Source organism: Phaseolus vulgaris, chromosome 6 (assembly GCF_000499845.2).
Source record: "Phaseolus vulgaris cultivar G19833 chromosome 6, P. vulgaris v2.0, whole genome shotgun sequence".
NCBI lineage: Eukaryota > Viridiplantae > Streptophyta > Magnoliopsida > Fabales > Fabaceae > Phaseolus > Phaseolus vulgaris.
Genome location: NC_023754.2, coordinates 17,913,598 through 17,932,556, shown reverse-complemented (window position 1 = coordinate 17,932,556; position 18,959 = coordinate 17,913,598). Strand labels below are relative to the sequence as shown.

At 34.0% G+C, this 18,959-nt stretch overlaps 2 protein-coding genes across 2 annotated transcripts; one reads left to right on the top strand and one right to left on the bottom strand.

The window, feature by feature from the left end:
• The first annotated feature begins 2,664 nt into the window (after positions 1–2,664).
• Positions 2,665–4,411, top strand: LOC137831467 ((S)-8-oxocitronellyl enol synthase CYC2). The gene has a single exon (XM_068639152.1). It carries the CDS (start codon positions 2,967–2,969, stop codon positions 4,143–4,145), a length of 1,179 nt encoding a protein of 392 aa, XP_068495253.1. The 5' UTR covers positions 2,665–2,966; the 3' UTR covers positions 4,146–4,411.
• A 3,786-nt stretch (positions 4,412–8,197) lies between these two features.
• On the bottom strand, positions 8,198–17,543 carry LOC137831465 (ABC transporter G family member 31-like). The gene is made up of 23 exons (XM_068639148.1): positions 17,065–17,543; positions 16,818–16,938; positions 16,348–16,436; positions 15,967–16,051; positions 15,098–15,254; positions 14,934–15,010; positions 14,691–14,835; positions 13,941–14,242; positions 13,570–13,851; positions 12,908–13,224; positions 12,655–12,815; positions 12,470–12,573; positions 12,216–12,372; positions 11,894–12,069; positions 11,448–11,780; positions 11,068–11,358; positions 10,876–10,959; positions 10,313–10,446; positions 9,879–10,106; positions 9,604–9,775; positions 9,428–9,515; positions 8,980–9,146; positions 8,198–8,887 (listed from the first exon to the last, which is right to left on the bottom strand). Exons 1-23 carry the CDS (start codon positions 17,400–17,402, stop codon positions 8,606–8,608), a joined length of 4,290 nt encoding a protein of 1,429 aa, XP_068495249.1. The 5' UTR covers positions 17,403–17,543; the 3' UTR covers positions 8,198–8,605.
• Positions 17,544–18,959: the final 1,416 nt, after the last annotated feature.

Below are 18,959 nucleotides of genomic sequence, written 5' to 3'. Positions count from 1 at the left end.
AAAGAAAAAGCTTGAAGAATAAGAGAAACTCAAATCAGAAAAAAAAAGAGATTGATTAATCAATTCATATTTTTCTTTTACATATATATTTTTTTAATTTCGAGTCATCCAAAATAATTTCTGTATATATTAAATTTGTATTATCCTAAAAATTGAGTAAAAAAGAAAAATGTAGATACACAAGTGCAATAACACATGTGTTTTTGCTAGTATATACAATATACTTATCATTACTGTTTTTGTAAACATAGTACTTTTTCATTGCTGAAAATAAAAACACTGTTATTAATTAAACAATTTATAAAAATAATTTATTCTTTATTTAAGCCTTTAATTATTAATATACGTTGATTTTAAATAATAGTAAAATCTTATTTCATTAATCATCACCAAAAATAACATATACTTTACAATAATGTTATCATAAAAAAAATTATTTTTAATTGTTAAAAAAATTGGGTTTGGTGTTTTCAATTGTATGTAACAAAACTTTTGGTGTCGGCAACAAGCTGATAAAGTAATGCCTTTCTAATACTTTAAATATTATTTTCTTACGTTTTTTTTTAATTATCAATAATTTGTTTATAATGTTATGTTTATTTCAAGATAATAATTTCAAATATAGTACCTAATATATAAAGATACAAAATGAGTGAATGAATGAAACTACTATCAATTTTTTTAAGTAAATAAAAAGAAAGATAGTAATAATAATAATTTCAAAATAATGGGTTCATTAGTGAAAATATCACTTATTACTCAAAAATATTTTGTTGACTGATTATTACTTTATTATAACTATTTAATTTTTTAATAAAAATATTAATAATATTTATATAACTTTTATTTTAATATGTGTATATAATTTCTTTTTACCCTCCAAAATGCAAACTTTGAACTTCAGACCCATCACTATTACATATTATTATTTCCACAAAATGAGGGAACACGTTTTCCTCCAAATTAAAAAGAATAATGATTCAACCCTTGGAATCATAAACCCTATAATATTCATTTTTTTAAGACAAGTGCACCACATAGTGGTAGGGCTAACTATACAGATAAATATTTTTTTAATAAATATGCTTAAAACGTTGTATATTAAAATCAATTTGCATAACTTTTTTTGGAAATTCTCTCGTCTATACTTTTTGTATACACTTATAAACCTAACTAATTTATTTTTTTTAAGGAATTTTCAATTTACAACTTCTTAAAAATTACAAGCTGATTTAGATATTGATTTGGTTCACCTTTCTCCACTTTCCTCATAAGCTTCGAAGACTTTCTTTTTAATAATTTCCGGACAAAGAAGAGGAAGAGTTTATGTAGGGACTTACCAGAATAGATATGAAAATGTTTCTTTTTATGAGATGGATTAAATATCTTTTTCTTTCTTTTATTATAACATAAATTTTTATTTATTTTTAGTTCAAACTTTAAATTTTTAAGATATTATAGTAAGAAAACTATCGAAATGAATCATTCTCATTTTTCTTACGAGATAAACATATTAATTTTTCTTACGTGATAAACATATTAATTTTTTTATGTGATAAACTGTGAAATATGATATTAAAATATTATAATACAGTCTATGTTGAATATTATTTTTTTTACGTAAAAAATATCATTGGTAAATCTTACGCTCTAAACTCATTTTAATAGTTTTTTTACTACAATTCAATAAATCCAAAGTTTGAACATGGAAAAAAATTAATTTTGTGTTATAATAAGAGACGAAAAATATATTTAACCCATATAAAATTACTCTATGTATAGATTAAAATAAATATTTAAAGAAATTATATAAACAAATTTATGTAAGTTAACTTATATATATAAATTAACTTAAATTTGTAAATCAATTAATTTTTATTTTTTTAGAAATAATATATAAAGCTCGGCCGAATATATCTATATTATTATTATTATTATTATTATTATTATTATTATAAGAAATAAAGGCATGATAAACTTGTATGTTTGTATTTTTTATGATATCATTTTATATTTTTTACAAATAAATAAATATTATTATTTTTTATTTTTATATGATTTTTTATTAGATAAAAGTAGGATAATTAAATATGTTATGTTATAATAGGAAGATTTAATTATATATAATTAAAAATTGTAAACACTTAGAGCTTAATTATAAATAGACTTGGGCAGTTATTTGCTTTAAATTATATTGTAGTTCCTTCCTATTATTTCTTTGTTTGTGCTTATGTTTCAACTTTTTATTAAAGAAAAAAAAAAGAGATGATTGTATAATGATATAGATTATTATTTACGCAACACCTTAATATATATGTTATTTTAACTTGCTTGTGACCGCAACGCCAACATTGCAACGGCCATTGCCATAACCACCGCCTCTTTTGAATTAGCAAGAGGGTTTGGTCAAATTTTGTTCAATCATAAACGTCATATTTATAAAGAAGTGGAATATATATATATATATATATATATATATATATATTATTTGATTTGATTTTATTTTATTTTATGGATAGTTGCTATATCATAAGATAAACAATCTCGTAAGATAGATTATAGATAATTTTGATATCATGCTAAAAAAAATGGACTCTAAAGTTGAATTATAGATAATTTTGATATCATATTAACAAAGAAGCTGAAGTTTGAAGCAATGGTAGAAAGTAGTATAATATAATAATGTGGTTGTTGGTGATAAAGTACATATTTGTAGCCATATTTGAGGAGCTCTATAAAATAACACATTCATGTCTCTTATCTTGGCAACAAGTAGCATCTATCTTACTTGGAATTTTTAATTGAAACCTCTATCTTACAAGTGACAACTATGCCAGCCCAGAAAAACACCTCAAAAGAAGAGCAATATAAACAAGTTGATCGGTGTTAGGACAGTTAGAAAGTCCACATTATTGCAACCCAAGTTCCAAATAGACACAATAAGGCACCACATTCATTAGTATAAAATGGTTTCAATTTGGGAGGGAGGGTCAGCATATAGAGCCCCCCATCTGGCAATGGGAAGCATAGAGGAGACAAGCCATGTTGCTATCATCTTTGGGGTCACTGGACTTGTTGGGAGAGAGTTGGCTAGGAGGTTGCTACTCTTAGAACCTTCTTGGAAGGTTTATGGTATAGCTAGAAAGCCTGAAACACCACCAACCCTTATAAGCCCTTGTTACCATTTCATCTCTTGCAATTTGCTGAACCCTTTGGAGACCCAGAAGAAGCTGTCTGGCTTACAGGATGTGACTCATGTGTTTTGGGTCACATGGGCTAGCCAGTTCCAATCAGAGACTCAAGAAAGTTGTGACCAGAACAAGGCCATGATGTCCAATGCTTTGAACTCTATGCTCTCAGTAGCCAAGAGTCTAAAGCATGTTTCCCTTCAGACAGGAACTAAGCACTATGTGTCACTGTATCCCCCCTTTGATGAAGAGAAGCTCCACTGTTACTACTACCATGAAGAGTTTCCCAGAATTAGCAGATCCCTTAATTTCTACTATGCCCTGGAAGATTTGCTCATTGAGAAACTGAGTGGTAAGGTGTATTGGTCTGTGCATAGGCCTGGTTTATTGTTGGGTAGTTCTGTTAGATCAATTTATAACTTCATGGGGAGCTTGTGTGTTTATGGGGCTATTTGTAAACATTTAAGGCTTCCTTTTGTGTTTGGGGGGACAAGGAAATGTTGGGAGGAGGCTTATATTGATGGATCAGATGCTAGGCTTGTAGCTGATCAGCACATTTGGGCAGCCACAAACAGTGACATAGTTTCCACCAATGGCCAAGCCTTCAACTCAATCAATGGCCCAACTTTCACTTGGAAGGAGGTTTGGCCAATTGTTGGGAAGAAATTGGGAGTGCAAGTTCCGGAAGACATGCTTGTGGAAAACTTCTGGTTTTCAAAAGCCATGGCTGGGAAGCAGAAAGTTTGGGAAGAGATTGTGGAAGAAAACGGTTTGGTTCACTCAACTCTGGAAAATATGGCCAACTGGGAATTCTTAGATGCCTTGTTTCGTTTACCTTTCAAACTCTTGGGGAGCAGAGACAAAGTTGATGGACTTGGTTTTTGTGCAAGGTATAAGACATTGAATTCAATAATGTATTGGATTGATTGCATGAGAGATGAGAAGCTGATTCCCTAGGTTCATGCTGGCTTCTTTGACTTCAACTTTGAAGTTTTTGGTAACAGAAATTTATGGAGCACCATAATATGGAGTTTTCCTTAAGAAAATTAGTGGCAGGGTGTGCTTTGCATGTGCTGGTTGACCAGACCCTTTATTGCTGCATACTTTACTACTATATATATATATATACACAGATGGAATCATCCAAATTAATAATGTGTATAACTTATTTTCTAGATCAATGTCCCTTTCTGTCACTTGTGTATGCATACATTTTGTCTTCATCCATTGACAATAACTAACCCTATCTTTTGTTTTGGTGCCTATAATCACTTTCCACATTTTTTTTTTCAGTCTTTGCAGTAACCATATACTAATTAAAAGAAAAAGTTAATATAAGCTCTCAGACCAGTTTATCAAATGTTCAGGTAGTTCTTTTTTGAGTCCTTTCTTCTGCTCGTATTTGTGACCATGTTAACTTGAGTACTTGATGCATTTTTCTATTAATCCTCACACTGTTTTATAAGTATTAAATGCAAAATAGTATATTTAGGCTTTGTTTTTAAAAAACATTTAATTGAGAAAAAAAGATAAAATATATAATACTTTTTCACAAGCTAAAGTTAATTAGTGTCTTAGTTTTAAAAGTAGTTAAATGAAAAGTTTTTTTTTATAAATATCTACACATCACAATTATAAAAAACATTCAAATCTCTTATATTTAGTGACTAGGAAGATCTATAACAAGATATATGGGAAGATTAGTTTCTAAGTCAGAGAAGAGTGACCATTAGCAACAAACAGAGAGACAGACAAATAAATTTCAACACAAACTAAATGCTTCTATGGTGTATCTCAATGAGTCGAGGATATTAAAGAATATATATATTCTTCTAATCTAGAAATGTAATTTTAAGTTTTGAAGAAAAGTGTAAAGTTATAATAACTAATTTTTCAAGTAATAGCTGATATTGCAATATAATTTTTTGTTACAAGGTTAGAAATAACTTTATTATGAAATCCTTGACTTCTCAGTCTTTTATTGCACAGGTTTTCGGCTCGTTACTCCTCTAACATGGATTTAGGTTTGGATGTAACTTGTGAGCTATCATTTCATTGGACTAGGTTCATTAGATCTCTCGGTCTTTAGTCTCAGTATCTTTTTCTTGGTGGGTGTGTGTACCTGCAAGGATATTCGATGATAAAGTCAGAATTGATTTTAGTTATGATCAAATAAAATTCACTCTACTTACTTTTTGAGTTGATCATCTATTTATAACACTTTCTTATCGGGCCTTAAACCCAGTTGGACTTTTACTCTTTGTACCTAATCCTCTTTAAACACACTCTCTATGTTTTGGACCCTTTTAATTAAAGGTGGGCAAAAAATCCAAATTACCAAATCCAATCCATAATTATCCAAATCCACATTACTTTTAATCCATTCAAATGGAGGCTTCTTCTTCCTGCACCCCCGCAATTTTAAAAATTCCAAAACTGACCTTAACCTATTATTTGAAAAGGGGCACCATGGTGGAGTTTTTTTGCCACTGTTCATCTTCTTCATTCATATTAGGTGCTGGTGAAGGGTCTTTGTAATTGTACGGAGCAAGGTGGAGGAGTAGGTTGCCGAAGTGTTGCTTGGATTCTAAAGATAAGAATTATGGAGTTTTTGTGGTTGCTAGAAATCAAGATTGGGGAATGTGTTACAGATTCATTAATTCGGAATTGAATAATATACTATGGATTCATCAATCCAGAATATTACTGGAAGCAGCAATCCAGAATATTACCAAAACTGTCAATCCGAGATTATACCGGAAGCATTAATCCAGGATTTCTACGGATTTAATAATTCGAAATATAAAAAAACATATATGGATTCTCTATTCCGTAAAACTATTGGATTGCATTGTCTGAAATAATATAGATGAAGTATGGAAACGAAAATCTAAACAAAAAATAAAATTACAGATCCAAATACCATAAATTTTACTTAACTTCAAGTTGTGAAGATCATCCCAAACCACCAAGATAGAGTTCCTAGAATGGTGCCGCACGGAATGGAGATCTGGAGATTGGGAGTTGCGGTTGTGCTGGGAAGACGAAAATGAAAGTGAGAGTTTTAGGGTTTCTATGAATTAGAGGCATTTTAGGGTTTTTAAAAAATAATTAGGATATTTTAGTCTTTGCATAACATTGTAGGGGTGTAGGAAGAAAAATGTAGGGGTGCAGGAAGAAACTGCCTCAAATGGATTTATCTCAAATCCAAATCCATATTTTTGGATTTTAAGTCCAATCCATTTAATTGGATATGGATTAGATATAGATTATATACATTTTTGGATTATCCAAAATTGGATTTTGACTTGGTCCAAACCCAGGTTGAGCAGAGTCAATCCGGACCCATGTTGAGCTAAGTCGACCTGAACTCATGTCGAGTCGAGTCGGTCCGAATCGAAGTCGACCCGAGTCGACCCAAGCCCATGTCCGATATCGAGCCAAGTCGGTCTGAGACCCTGTCGAGCCAACTCCACCCGAGATGATGCCAAGTTGAATCAAGCAAGGCCAATGTCGAGCTACGTCGGCCCAAGCAAATGTTAGGTTAAGTCAGTCTGATCCGATGTCGATCCGGGTAAGCCAGGGACAATGCCGAGTTGAGCCGGCTAGGGTCGGTGTCGAGGCGAGTCAGCCATGGTTGGTGTCGAGCCGAGTTGACCCGGGCCCATGTCGAGCTGAGTTGGACCAGAATGACATCTAGTCGAGTCGGTCCGGGCCGATGTCGAGCCGACTCGGCTCGACATCGACCCGGGATGATGTCGAGCATCGTTGACCCAGACCGATGTCGAGTAGAGTCGGCTGAGACTAATGTCAAGCGGTGTCAGCCCTAACCGATGTCGTGCGGAGTCGGCCCTAGCCGATGTCGAGCGGAATCGACCCGTGCCGATGTCAGGTGGAGTCGACCCGGATCGACCGGTGTCGAACGGAATCGACCTGGGCCGATGTTGATCGGAGTCGTCCCGGGTCGATTTCGAGGGGAGTCAGCCCGGGTCGATGTCGAGCGGAGTCGGCCTGGGCCGATGTCGAGCGAAGTCGGCCCGGGTCGATTTCAAGGGGAGTCGGCCCGGGTGGATGTCGAGCGGAGTCGATCTGGGTCGATGTCGAGGGGAGTCTTCCCCAACAAATGTTGACTGGAGTCGGCCTGGGCTGATGTCGAGTTGAGTTTCCCCAAGCCCATGTAGAGTCAAGTTGACCCAGGCTGAGTCGGTCCGGCCTAGGTCGAGTCGGGCTGGGCCGAGGTATAGCTGATTCGACTAGTTTTCATGTCAAGTCGAGTGGGTCAAAGTACATGTCGAGCCGATTGGGCTCAAAACTTTTTAAGCTAAGTCAGTCAGGACCAAGATCTAGATAGATTTAATCTAATTAACAAAGTAGATTTAATTTAATTGACAAAGTGAATTTAATCTAATTGACAAAGTTGATTTAATTTAATTAACAAAATGGACTTAATCTAGATTTAATCCATTTTAAATGGATTTGAAAAAATCCATATAAATTATATCTAGTTAAAATGGATATGGATTCTAAATCCAATCCATTTTATTAGATCTATATTGGATTTTGAAAAATCCAATCTATGAACACCCCTATTTTTAATGAACTTTGCTAGAATAACTAATTATTTATTCGTTTTTATTTTTATTTTTCGATCATCCAGACAGTAAGTGCATAATTGATCAAAATTCAGTCTTTATTTTTTCAATTAAGGATTATAACTCCCTGCTTTCTTCTTTGTAGTGCACTATTCATTCCAGCTAAACTGGTTAAAGTAATGGAGAAGATTGATTCTTCCCAAAATTTTCATCCCTTTTTTTCTTTATTGCGGTGCTAGAAGGCCAACCATGTGAACTATTAAGAGTCCTTGATATCTCTTGCACAAATCAATTAGACATTGCACGTATTCTGATTTAGTACTATGAATATTTATATAATTTAGCTTAACACTTTTTTATATCTTATCAATCTATTTCTAACTATATCATGCAGTATTAAATTGACAATAAGAAAACTCAGCTCAACATGATGTATATTTATAACTGAAAAAGTTCATGCATATCGCTGAAATTTAACAGATACTAAAATACCATTTCTATTCTTTTAGAAATGGTTGACATTCATTAATGATATCTCTTCCTAGTTCCTACCTTACAAGGATGAAAAAAATGGTAGAATAGGATTACAAATTGGAGCTTCTACAATAGTTGATCTGGAAAAGGGTAAATGGAACGGTTGAGGAATGTCAATACACTGATTTGATCACCATAATAAACTGAACTGCATGTGATGCTCCCTCAGTCCATAATTTCATATATTTTAGTTGCTGATGACTTTATTTGAAGATTGTCCAATAATGTAAAAATCATCAATCATGGATGTATAGCTGTGTCTTCTCTGATCTTGAACTCTAAATTCTCGAATCACCTCTTTTGGAAGTTCAAGACTTTAATTGACACGGCAAAGCAACCAAAGAAGAGGATGTTGAAGCAAATGAGCACAATGACTGACAGCAACACTGATGACATTCCATTAATAGTTTGGTCATATCCAAGAGTAACAGCAATGAACTCTTTCACAGTGCCTTGGAATCCAGGTCCCTCGAGCATTTCTTCCACATCGCCAAGCTGAGATGTGATAATGCCACGAAGTGTCCACGAAACTGGGCAGATATAATGGAACCAAATCCACCATACAGGAATATGCTGAAACATTGCAAGACTCGTTGATATTAGGCCAAGACAAAAAAAAATGTCAGATACATCTAATGCACAAAGTTATAGGCTGTTTTACTCACAGATTTTGGAATAAGAAATCCAGATACAAGGTTCCATAGAGAGTAAAATGCAGAAGAAATAACTGCTGCAAAGTGTTGGGTAGGGGTAATTCCAACAGCCATCATACCGTAGAAGGTGAAGTACATGAATGTAAGGAATAAGAACACAAGATAGAGCAAAAACTTTCCTGCATAAGATAAGAAAAGCCATAGTATTGTGTTAGTGTTTGTCTGAGGAAAAATTTAGGAAGCCAACATGAGAAAATATAAATATGTAGGTAGAAAATTTCTCAATATGTAGGACCACACAGATTTTATTCATGTTGAACATCTTCAACTACTATCTTTTAAAACTAAATGAGTTATGATTAATGTAACTAGAGTGAGAAGTCCTTCTTTCTATGATGTAAAGCTGGCTAACAGGTCCATGATGCAGGAAGCATATCAATATGGAAACTTGAGATCTTACCAGCATCCCTTTCAAAATTGACCATGTAATATGTGATTACACCAAATATTATTGTCTGAAGAGCAACGTATGGGATCTCCACCAGCCCCTGTTAATAAGATAAAGTAACAGTGACATATGCAATCTGAAAATGAAAAAATAGCCTTGAAAATCATTCCTGCTAAAATGGCACCTACCTGGGCAATTGCATATGAGATTGGAGAGTACATTCCAGCTGCTTTCTCCCTATAAAACACTGTCCTTTCTATTGAAACAACAGGTTGTACAGAAGATGCATTGTTTACTCCAAGGAAAAGGCATGCAGAAAAGAGTGCACCCATAATTACATACACTTCATGTGTTGTTCCCCTACAGAACATTCAGTGACATGATTATCATAAATACTTTTGCTTTTGTTTTCATTGATAAGATACTTCTTCTGATGGCATATGGGATTATGAAGAATGCATACCTCTTTGTACCGATGTTCCAAAATACGGTACCAAATATCAAGGCGCATATTATTGTAAAGAAAATCCTCATTGCATTGTAGGGTGGACTCCTCCAGTATACTAGATTCTGCTTCCATAAACACTTGAGAAATTGTGCCATTGTGTTTTGTGAGTATATTGTGTCAAACTTCAAAGGTTGTGAGCCAGGAGGAGGTTGACCATATTCCTTAATAGAAGATAACACCCCCCTGAGGTAAAGATGTGACAGAATCATTAGTCCCACATGGAAAACAATCCTTCTATGCACAAGGTAGTAACCTGATAATTTTATATTTCTAAAAACATATGAGCTTTTGTTATTATTGTTATTGTTCATCATATTCATAGACCTTATCTATTCCTCAAATAAAAAAGTGTAAGGGAGACTACGCCAGTAGCACACATAAACAAGAACCTGAATTGTTCGGAATTTTCGTAAACTTCGGCAAAGTCTACACCAAGTTTCGTTTCAAGAGCTGGTGTGGTAACCTCAAGCATCCATGTAGCTGGATTGTAGCCACTGGGGATTGGAGAGATTCCTTCAAGATCCTGCAGAACAAATAGAAACTGAATTTAACACTTTTAAAAAATAATAAACTGACTGAACAAGATACAACAAGAGAGTTTTGATCACAACAGAATTCAGTATTTCAGTTTCGATTAGTACATGTTATGTAATGCAAGAAGCAAGGTCAAGCCATGACACACAAGTAAGGTCATGGTTGATAATACTCTATAGTCTTAAAAAAATATAGAAATTTAATCTGCTCACAGCTCTTCCATGTTCTTAAAAGAGCAAGCAGGAAGATTAATTCTTGTGACTTAAAACCATGAAGTAAATATTCGAAGGTAGAGGGTTTTGACAAAAGACTTTTGCTTAAATTCCATGAACTAAATTTCTACTTCAACATACTGAACCTCACACTACTAAGGAATGGAATGTGAAAATATACAAGAAATGATTGAAGATAGTGATACCTGGAAATATTTTATCATGACATCCGATTGCCTACCAATCTTTCCTCCATAGATGACTCGTCCTCCACGTTTCATTAGAAGTAACTGAGAATGAAAAATCAAAGTTAGACCTCTGAGATAAGCTACTTAATCATTAGTTATAACTTAAAACAATATTAAAACTGACTAGAGATAGTAATTGAAAGAACTAACCTCATCAAATGCTTCAAATATATCAATACTTGGCTGATGGATGGTGCACACCACTGTTCTGCCGGTATCAACTGTATTGCGAACTGTTCTCATAACAATGGCTGCTGCACGTGCATCAAGTCCAGAAGTAGGTTCATCCATGAAAATTATGGAAGGGTTTGCTACAAGCTCCACTGCAATTGTCAGTCTCTTTCTCTGCTCTGTTGATAAGCCGGAACTACCAGGCATTCCAACCAAAGCGTTCCTTAAACTATCAAGCTCCACCAGTTTCATTACTTGTTCAACAAATTCCTGCAGAAGAGATCACCATGTCAATGAACTGATCACAATTAAGCATGCTAAGGTATTCATTATTGTCACTTGTTCAGTAAGGAACTTACAATCTTTTTCTCCATGCTTACTTCCTTTGGAAGCCTTAATGAGGCAGAAAACCACAGGGACTCCTCAACTGTCAGCTGAGGAGAATGTATGTCATTTTGTTCAACATATCCTGAAATTCTGGCAAACGTTTGTTGCACTTTAGGATGGCCAGATATTTTAATTTCACCCTCAATATATCCTCCTGTTTTCCTTCCCGCAAGAACATCCATCAAAGTGGTCTTTCCAGCTCCACTTGATCCCATCAAAGCTGTAAGGACACCAGGTGCAAAAACGCCGCTCACGTTTGACAGGAGCTTCAGCCTAGTTTCTCCTACGCCTTGTTTTGCTATCTCCTGGTGAAAGCAAGTTTATTCAGAAAAAGTTAATGATCAAACAACTTCTACTATTTGTTTTTGTCTTTAAAATAAAATGCATTCAGGAAACTGAAACTACAAAAGCCCCACACCTGTGGCATATCAACGTAATAATTGACACCATGGAATGTCATTGTCATAGGCTCAAAAGGAAGAATCATTCCCGAGGCTTGTCCTTCATCACCACTAGATTTGGATCCATTTTTATCAGAACTCGTTTGTGAGTCCTCTTCATTACCAAGAAGAATAGATCGTGCTTTTTGGAGTGCTGTGGCAAGCAAAGCAAAAAGATTTATTAAACTGGTCTTCGACTGGAGAAAATGATAGTCTTTGGAGATCAACCATTGCATACCAAAAGAAACTCAATTGATGAAAATGAGAATAGAAAGATGAGAAAAGTTGTTCTAAACTTACGATTCAGATAGCTCAAGCCCCATGTGATCAAGCAGTTGAAAATAATTGTGTAGAGTGTTAAAACTCCAAAACCAATCCAATACCAGTAATCATCAGATGGTATATTGTATCCGTTGAGAACATTGTGACCAACTGTGTCCCCCCCGAAAGCAGAATGCTAAAACACAGTTTTCATAGTTACATCAATCTTCTATAAACCACTACCGATAAGGATGGAAAAGCAAGAATAAATTTAATTAGCATGTATGAAATACCTGCATCCATCTAGTGGCAGTAAATTCATTGACTGAAATTGCTCTTTGTCCATAGGTAAGAGGTGACAACCAGTAACCCCAAATCCACCATGGCTTAATCATGGCTGAAAGAGTAGCAATCAAATCATTAACAACAAAACTGCATTATATCTGCCTTTTATTCAATGGTTCTGGCTGCAGCCTACCTTTTGGGATAATAAATCCTCCCAGCAAGAAGATGACCATCAATGCAGCTGATCCAAATGTATTAGCAATGACCATGTCACGAGCAAGAGCAGCCATGAATCGGAAGAGACCTAATGCCATTTGATGAAGCATAAGTAGGAGAAGCATGTAGCGGAAAAACCTGAAATATTAAGCAGAATGCAAAGAGTATTATTAGTCTTGAATATTTTCTAAATGGAAAGGATTCCCAACAAAGGATGAAAAGATAAGTACCTTCCAGGAGCTGGGGCAAATCCAACAGAGTAGTACACAACACAAGTCCATACAACAGCTTCAATAAGGGAATATGGTACCCCAAGAATCCAAGTGGCCAAAGACCATGCCCATCCGGGATAAAATAAATTGCCTCTTTGTTTGTAGAAGACTGGTAGCCGAGCTATCATGAGTGACAACTCAGAGTATCCATTAAACATCATGTGCACCAGTCCAAAAAATAGCGCGGATTGATAGAGATTGCCATAAGTCTCATCCTTTTCATGAAACTTTGTTTGTATGAACATTGTGCATGTGACAAGTCCAACAAATGTGACCTTTTACAGCAAGAGATTTTGTCAAATTTTAAATTATAAGTTGCCTTCAAACAATGAATAAGAAATCATAAACATTGAGCCTTCTATTGATGTGTGTGTGTGTATAGTGTGTTTTGAACTCTGAACTCATGATCAACTTGTTTATATGTTTTCCATGTTGAATTGCTTGATTGGAAATGTGTTGGAGATAATCTATAATCTACATTTAAATATGAACTATAAAGTGTAAGAGATTAACGGTTGGAACCTTTCTAACTTATCATGAATTCAACTTGTACAAAATTAAGAATTGAAAAAACTATTTATAGAAGCAGTGCATCACAATTTACTTGGGTTTGTATATACCTGGCAGGTCCTGAAAATATATAGAAACTTGTGCCCGTTGAGCAAGATCAACTCTCGTGACAAACAAGCCTTAAAGAGCTCCCATTTTGGCACAGCAAATCTAGTTGTGGGCAAAGCTGAAGGATGACTCTTTGATTTATCAAAGGGTGCAGTACACATGGATTCCACAGCCTTTCCAAATTTAGAATTGTTAAAGGCTTCTGCAATCTCTTGTACTGAGATAAATTTATAGGCCTTTGAAGGATCAGCCCAGTATTGAGCTTGATCTTTTTTGGAGGTCACCTGACATACGAAAAATACCATGTTTTAAGCAATAATAACTTCTTAAAGCATTTGAGTTTGGCCGTTAAAAAGAAAAAGTTTACAAATACCTCTTGAAGAAAATCTGCAACTCCCTTGCGGGGTGGAAGTTTGAAACCTAATGATTCAAAAAACTCCAGCACATCTTCTCTGGGACCTTGATATACCACATACCCATCTGACAGAAGCAAAAGATCATCAAAGAGCTCAAATGTTTCCGGTGCAGGCTGAAGTAGAGCCACGAGTACAGTAGCTTCCATTTGATGAACAAAATTTCTTATGCATTTAACAATCTGGAATGTTGTAGAGCTATCTAGTCCAGTTGAAATTTCGTCCATAAATAGAGCTTTTCGCGGTCCAACAATCAGTTCTCCTGAAGAAAAAATATGAAATGCAAAAGCTTGTCATTGCTTGCTACAATTTTCAGCTTCAATTAGTGCCTTGGTAATGTCTTAATCTTCTGGTGTATATATATATATATATATATATATATATATACACACACACACCACAGTCAAAACTAACATGGATTCAAATTCCTGAATTGTGTTAGTTTCTCTATTTTGTTCTATATGAATGTCCTATGTTGCGAATAAGAAGCAAAATTACAATTGAAATCTCTCCTTCTGTCAAAGCGATATTTCATATTACAAGTGGAAAGAATTAACTTCATCTAAAAAATATAGGGACTGAAATTGGACCCTTTTTGTGTGTAACATTAAAGAGCTAATCCAGTTAGATTTAACATAAGAATATATGACCACAAGAGCCAAATTCCAAAGAAAATTGCAACAAAATCCTTGAGAGGGGAAAGAGATCACCTGTTGTAACTCTCCTTTTTTGGCCACCAGAGACACCCCTTAACATTTCATTTCCCACAACCGTATCTGAACATACATCAAGACCAAGCACTTTCAAAACATAATCTGTCATCACATTGTGCCTTTTCCCACCAACAAGTGATGCCTGTTGAGTAAAATCAGTTTCAAAAGACACAAATTAGAGGACCTCCCTGAACTTGAAAATATGCATGATTTTTCACATATTATTTAAGATGAGACGACCTTCATGAAAGCATCAATTTCTGGACTTGGCATAATGTTCTTCTCCTTCTCCAAGCGTTCCAGATTTTTCAAAATTTCTGTTTGTGATAATAAACAAGGAAACTAATATTATAAATGTGAAATGGAAAATAAAAATAATGAAAATTAGTATATCATATACATACCTGCATCACTTGAACCTTGACATCTGTTAGCAAAATCAAAAGTTTCTCTCACTGTCAGTTCTGCGATGTGATTATCAGTTTGTGCTGTGTATGCAGAAGCCCTTTGAATGCAAAACTCACTTTGCTCATGGCCATTGTATGTGATACTACCACTTTTCTGCAAAGGTATTACAAAAACAAAGTTGTAATGTAGTTCTACGATGAGAATGAAATTTTGAAAAATGATTTAACGTGTCAAATTCAGAATTTGACTCATTCCAGTTAGATAAAGGCTATACAAACCGAACCAATGGCATAATGATTATAGCACATTGGTTTCTTACTTTCATTTGCTGTATAATAATTGAAGTATACAAACAAAATGGTTAGTATAGGCATTGCAGAATTCCTATATATAAAAAAAGTTGACTAAGTTAGGTTGCCCTACATAATAGCTTAGTAGTATTATTTACTTCAAAGAACCACAGTATTATTCACACAAAAAAAACATTAGAAATTACGAAATGTAGAGTAATATATATATATATATATATATATATATATATATATATATATATATATATATATATATATATATATATATATATATATATAACCCTCCCTGATGGAATGAGAATATGAGATCCTTTGCAATTATTTAACTCTTTACACTACCAGTGTAAAAAAAGTTAAAACTGTCAATACATTAAAAACTATAGTTAATATAGATTTTGAAGAAGGTATCATAAAAATCAACCAGTTTATCATTGAATAACATTTTGAAAATCGTTCAAGTACCTACTTATTTAGTACTCGTAATTTAATTAATGTAAAGCATTGGTTCTTTATGACCAAAGGGTATTCTAGTTTAGGCTAGAACTTTGTACTACCTTGAGATTGCTATCAAGCTTTCCCGCAAGAGCCAAAAGCAAGGTGGTTTTGCCCGATCCAGGGGGTCCTAACAGCAACGTCATCCTACAAACGACACATAGCATTAAGCTTCATTTTCATCACAATGCAAAGATATATGAAACTGGAATTCTCCATAAAAAAATCTACTATAAAACATTTCTCATTAAAATAGTATATGCTTCATTCATTATTGAAAAAAAAAAAAAACTGATTCAATTCACTAGCCCACTGCAAAATTTTGGCTAAATTTAAGTACTTTGTTTTTTCATTTCTACACAAATGAGGTTAAGGTAGATTAGTGTATATAGTTCCATGAAGAAAATAGACAAGTAATATATAACATAACAGAAAAACATTACCTTCCAGGCTTGATAACACCACTGATGTTATTCAATATTGTCAAGGAATGTCGTTGAGGTTTACCTATCCCTATCCCGGTTATCATACTCTGGATGCGATCATGGATAAAACAAACAAGAAGAAAAAAATTAAATAAATTCATCTTATAAACTTACAGAGCAATAGAGTTAATAATAGAGTTTCACAGTTTTAGGAATAAGCTTATTTCATTTTTCTTTTTTATAACCTTTTTTTTGCATAAGTATTTATAAAGAAACACTGATGTTAGAAGTTATGATCTTATGCATGCTACTTAAATTCTTTTATTACTAGACTGATCCTAAAGAGTTATATAATTCAACTAATCTTATTAAACATAAAACATAATCAGTATTCTCTTAAAAAAGTATCTGATAGTAAAAGTTCAGCTGGTATATATATATATATATATATATATATATATTGTATGAGAGTGAGTAAAAGGTATCACCTCAAAGACATCTCGTGTGTAATTGATCAAAGTTGGGAGAGCTCTTGAACCTAACTGAACATCAGCTCCGATTGTCAAGTTTCTGTATCTCACTTCGATGCTTGGCACATCCAAACCAACCCTTTTGCATTCAACAACACAAATAATTTAAATGCAAAATGATATGTACAACCTTCCATGCATGTGTATAATAATAATCTGATAACTATTTGGTCTAATAATATAAAAGATGAGAAAGTTTTTTTACTTGTTGAAGCGTTCCTTGATGGCAGAAAGAAGCTTGTAATTGTCTTGTTCATTGGTAGCCAAAGCATCACTGACGAGGCGTTCACGGTTGAACCGATTCAGCTTCCTCACATCAATTTGCTCCAGAACCTTGCCTGCATTCTCCCCATCCTTGCTGATATCCGAAGATGCTTTCCTTATCAACGCCGTGTTCACCCTCTTCTGCGTCGGCAACCTCAACAGAGCCGCCATTTGAAGCTCCTCCTCGTCCTCCTCCACCCATTCTGCATTTGAGGCCTTAGCAAACGACTCCTTCCCCCTTTCCGGGGCCATGTCGAAACTAAAACCTGCTATGGCCATCTTTTTCTCCTAACAACTGTTCCTCCTCCTTTCGAACTCTTTTCGATGAATCGAAAAGAGGAGGAAAAAAAAAAGAAAAAAATGAGAAAAGTTTTCCTAAAGGAAAGAAAAAAAAAGAGTTTCTGAAATGAATGAATGTGAGAGACAACAGATTTGGGTTAGGTATTTATATGTAAGAGATCATGCATGGCGAGAGAGGGACCGAGTCTTATGCATGCAACGACAAATTTAGAGTAACATTTGTCTTTTTCCTTTTGTGGATATAAATAATGCTTGTAGAGTTGTAATGCAATTTTGTAGGAAATCTTTTTTCACACTTACTATCTGTTATTTGAGATTTTAATAAATCTTTTGTTGTAAAATAAATACATTATAGTTTTGATAGAAAGTTTAACTGAACCCAGAGTTTATTTAATATAAATCACATTTTTTTTGTTATTTTTAAGGTATTATATGTGGTTCACACGTGTGAAACTTTTTTTAAAAAAATGCAGATGTCAAAACATGTTCAACGTGATTAAGTTTTTCGGTATTAAGACTCGTAATGGTAAAATTCTTCGTCCTCTTCCTATTAGATGGGAATTTCCTTCACCAGGCTGGGTCAAGGGCTGCTAGGAGGTATCTTGGTCTTGCTACTTGTGGAGGTTTTTTTCGTGGGAGTATGGGAGAATTTATTGGTGCTTTTTCAGCGTTTCTTGAAGTTCAAACTGCTTTGGTTGCTGAGTTTTATGGAGTTATACATGCTATGGAAGAAGCTCAAAAAATGGGACTTACTAATGTCTAGCTTGAATGTGATTCTGCCTTGGTTTATGCTGCGTTTACTGCTAGGACTAATGTTCCGTGGATGCTTCAGAATCGATGGAATACTTGTCTTAATTTTTGTGGGACAATCAGGTTTAGGGTAACTCATATTTTTCGTGAAGGGAATGTGTGTGCTGATAAGTTGGCTAATTTAGGATTTATTCATAGAGAATCATTTCATTGGTATAATAGACTCCCAGCTAGTCTGTTCTTAGAATTCTTTATGAATAGGTATAATCTACCTATGTATCGTTTGTGTTAACATATGGGTTTTGGTCTAGTCCTCCCATATTTTTGTATTTTCTTTCTTTTTTCTTTTTTTAATAATATTTTTTTCATGTGATGACAAATGATTGTTGTTACTTGAGGTGTCAGCTTAGTTGAGATGTTAAGTTGCATAGTGATGCCTAACACGAAAACTTTAAAAAAAAAAAAACATGTAATATACAAAAGTATGTTTATTATTATTGATTTAACTAAGGAGGATATGCTCACTTTTTTTCTAAGATTATATGATGATATGATGATATGAAGATGGAATTCCAATAAAATATATAGATATATTAGATTTGAGAGTGTTTATCTATAGTCATAATGTTTGTCCTGATTAATGGAGGTACAATAGATGAACTCAATGTGGTAAAAGTTGAAGGCACATGATCTTCTATCACCTTTATTGTTCCTTTGTCGATATGAGAAATTGAGCATTCCTTTATAAGTTAGAATTTGTAGTAAAAAAAAAACTAAATAGTTACA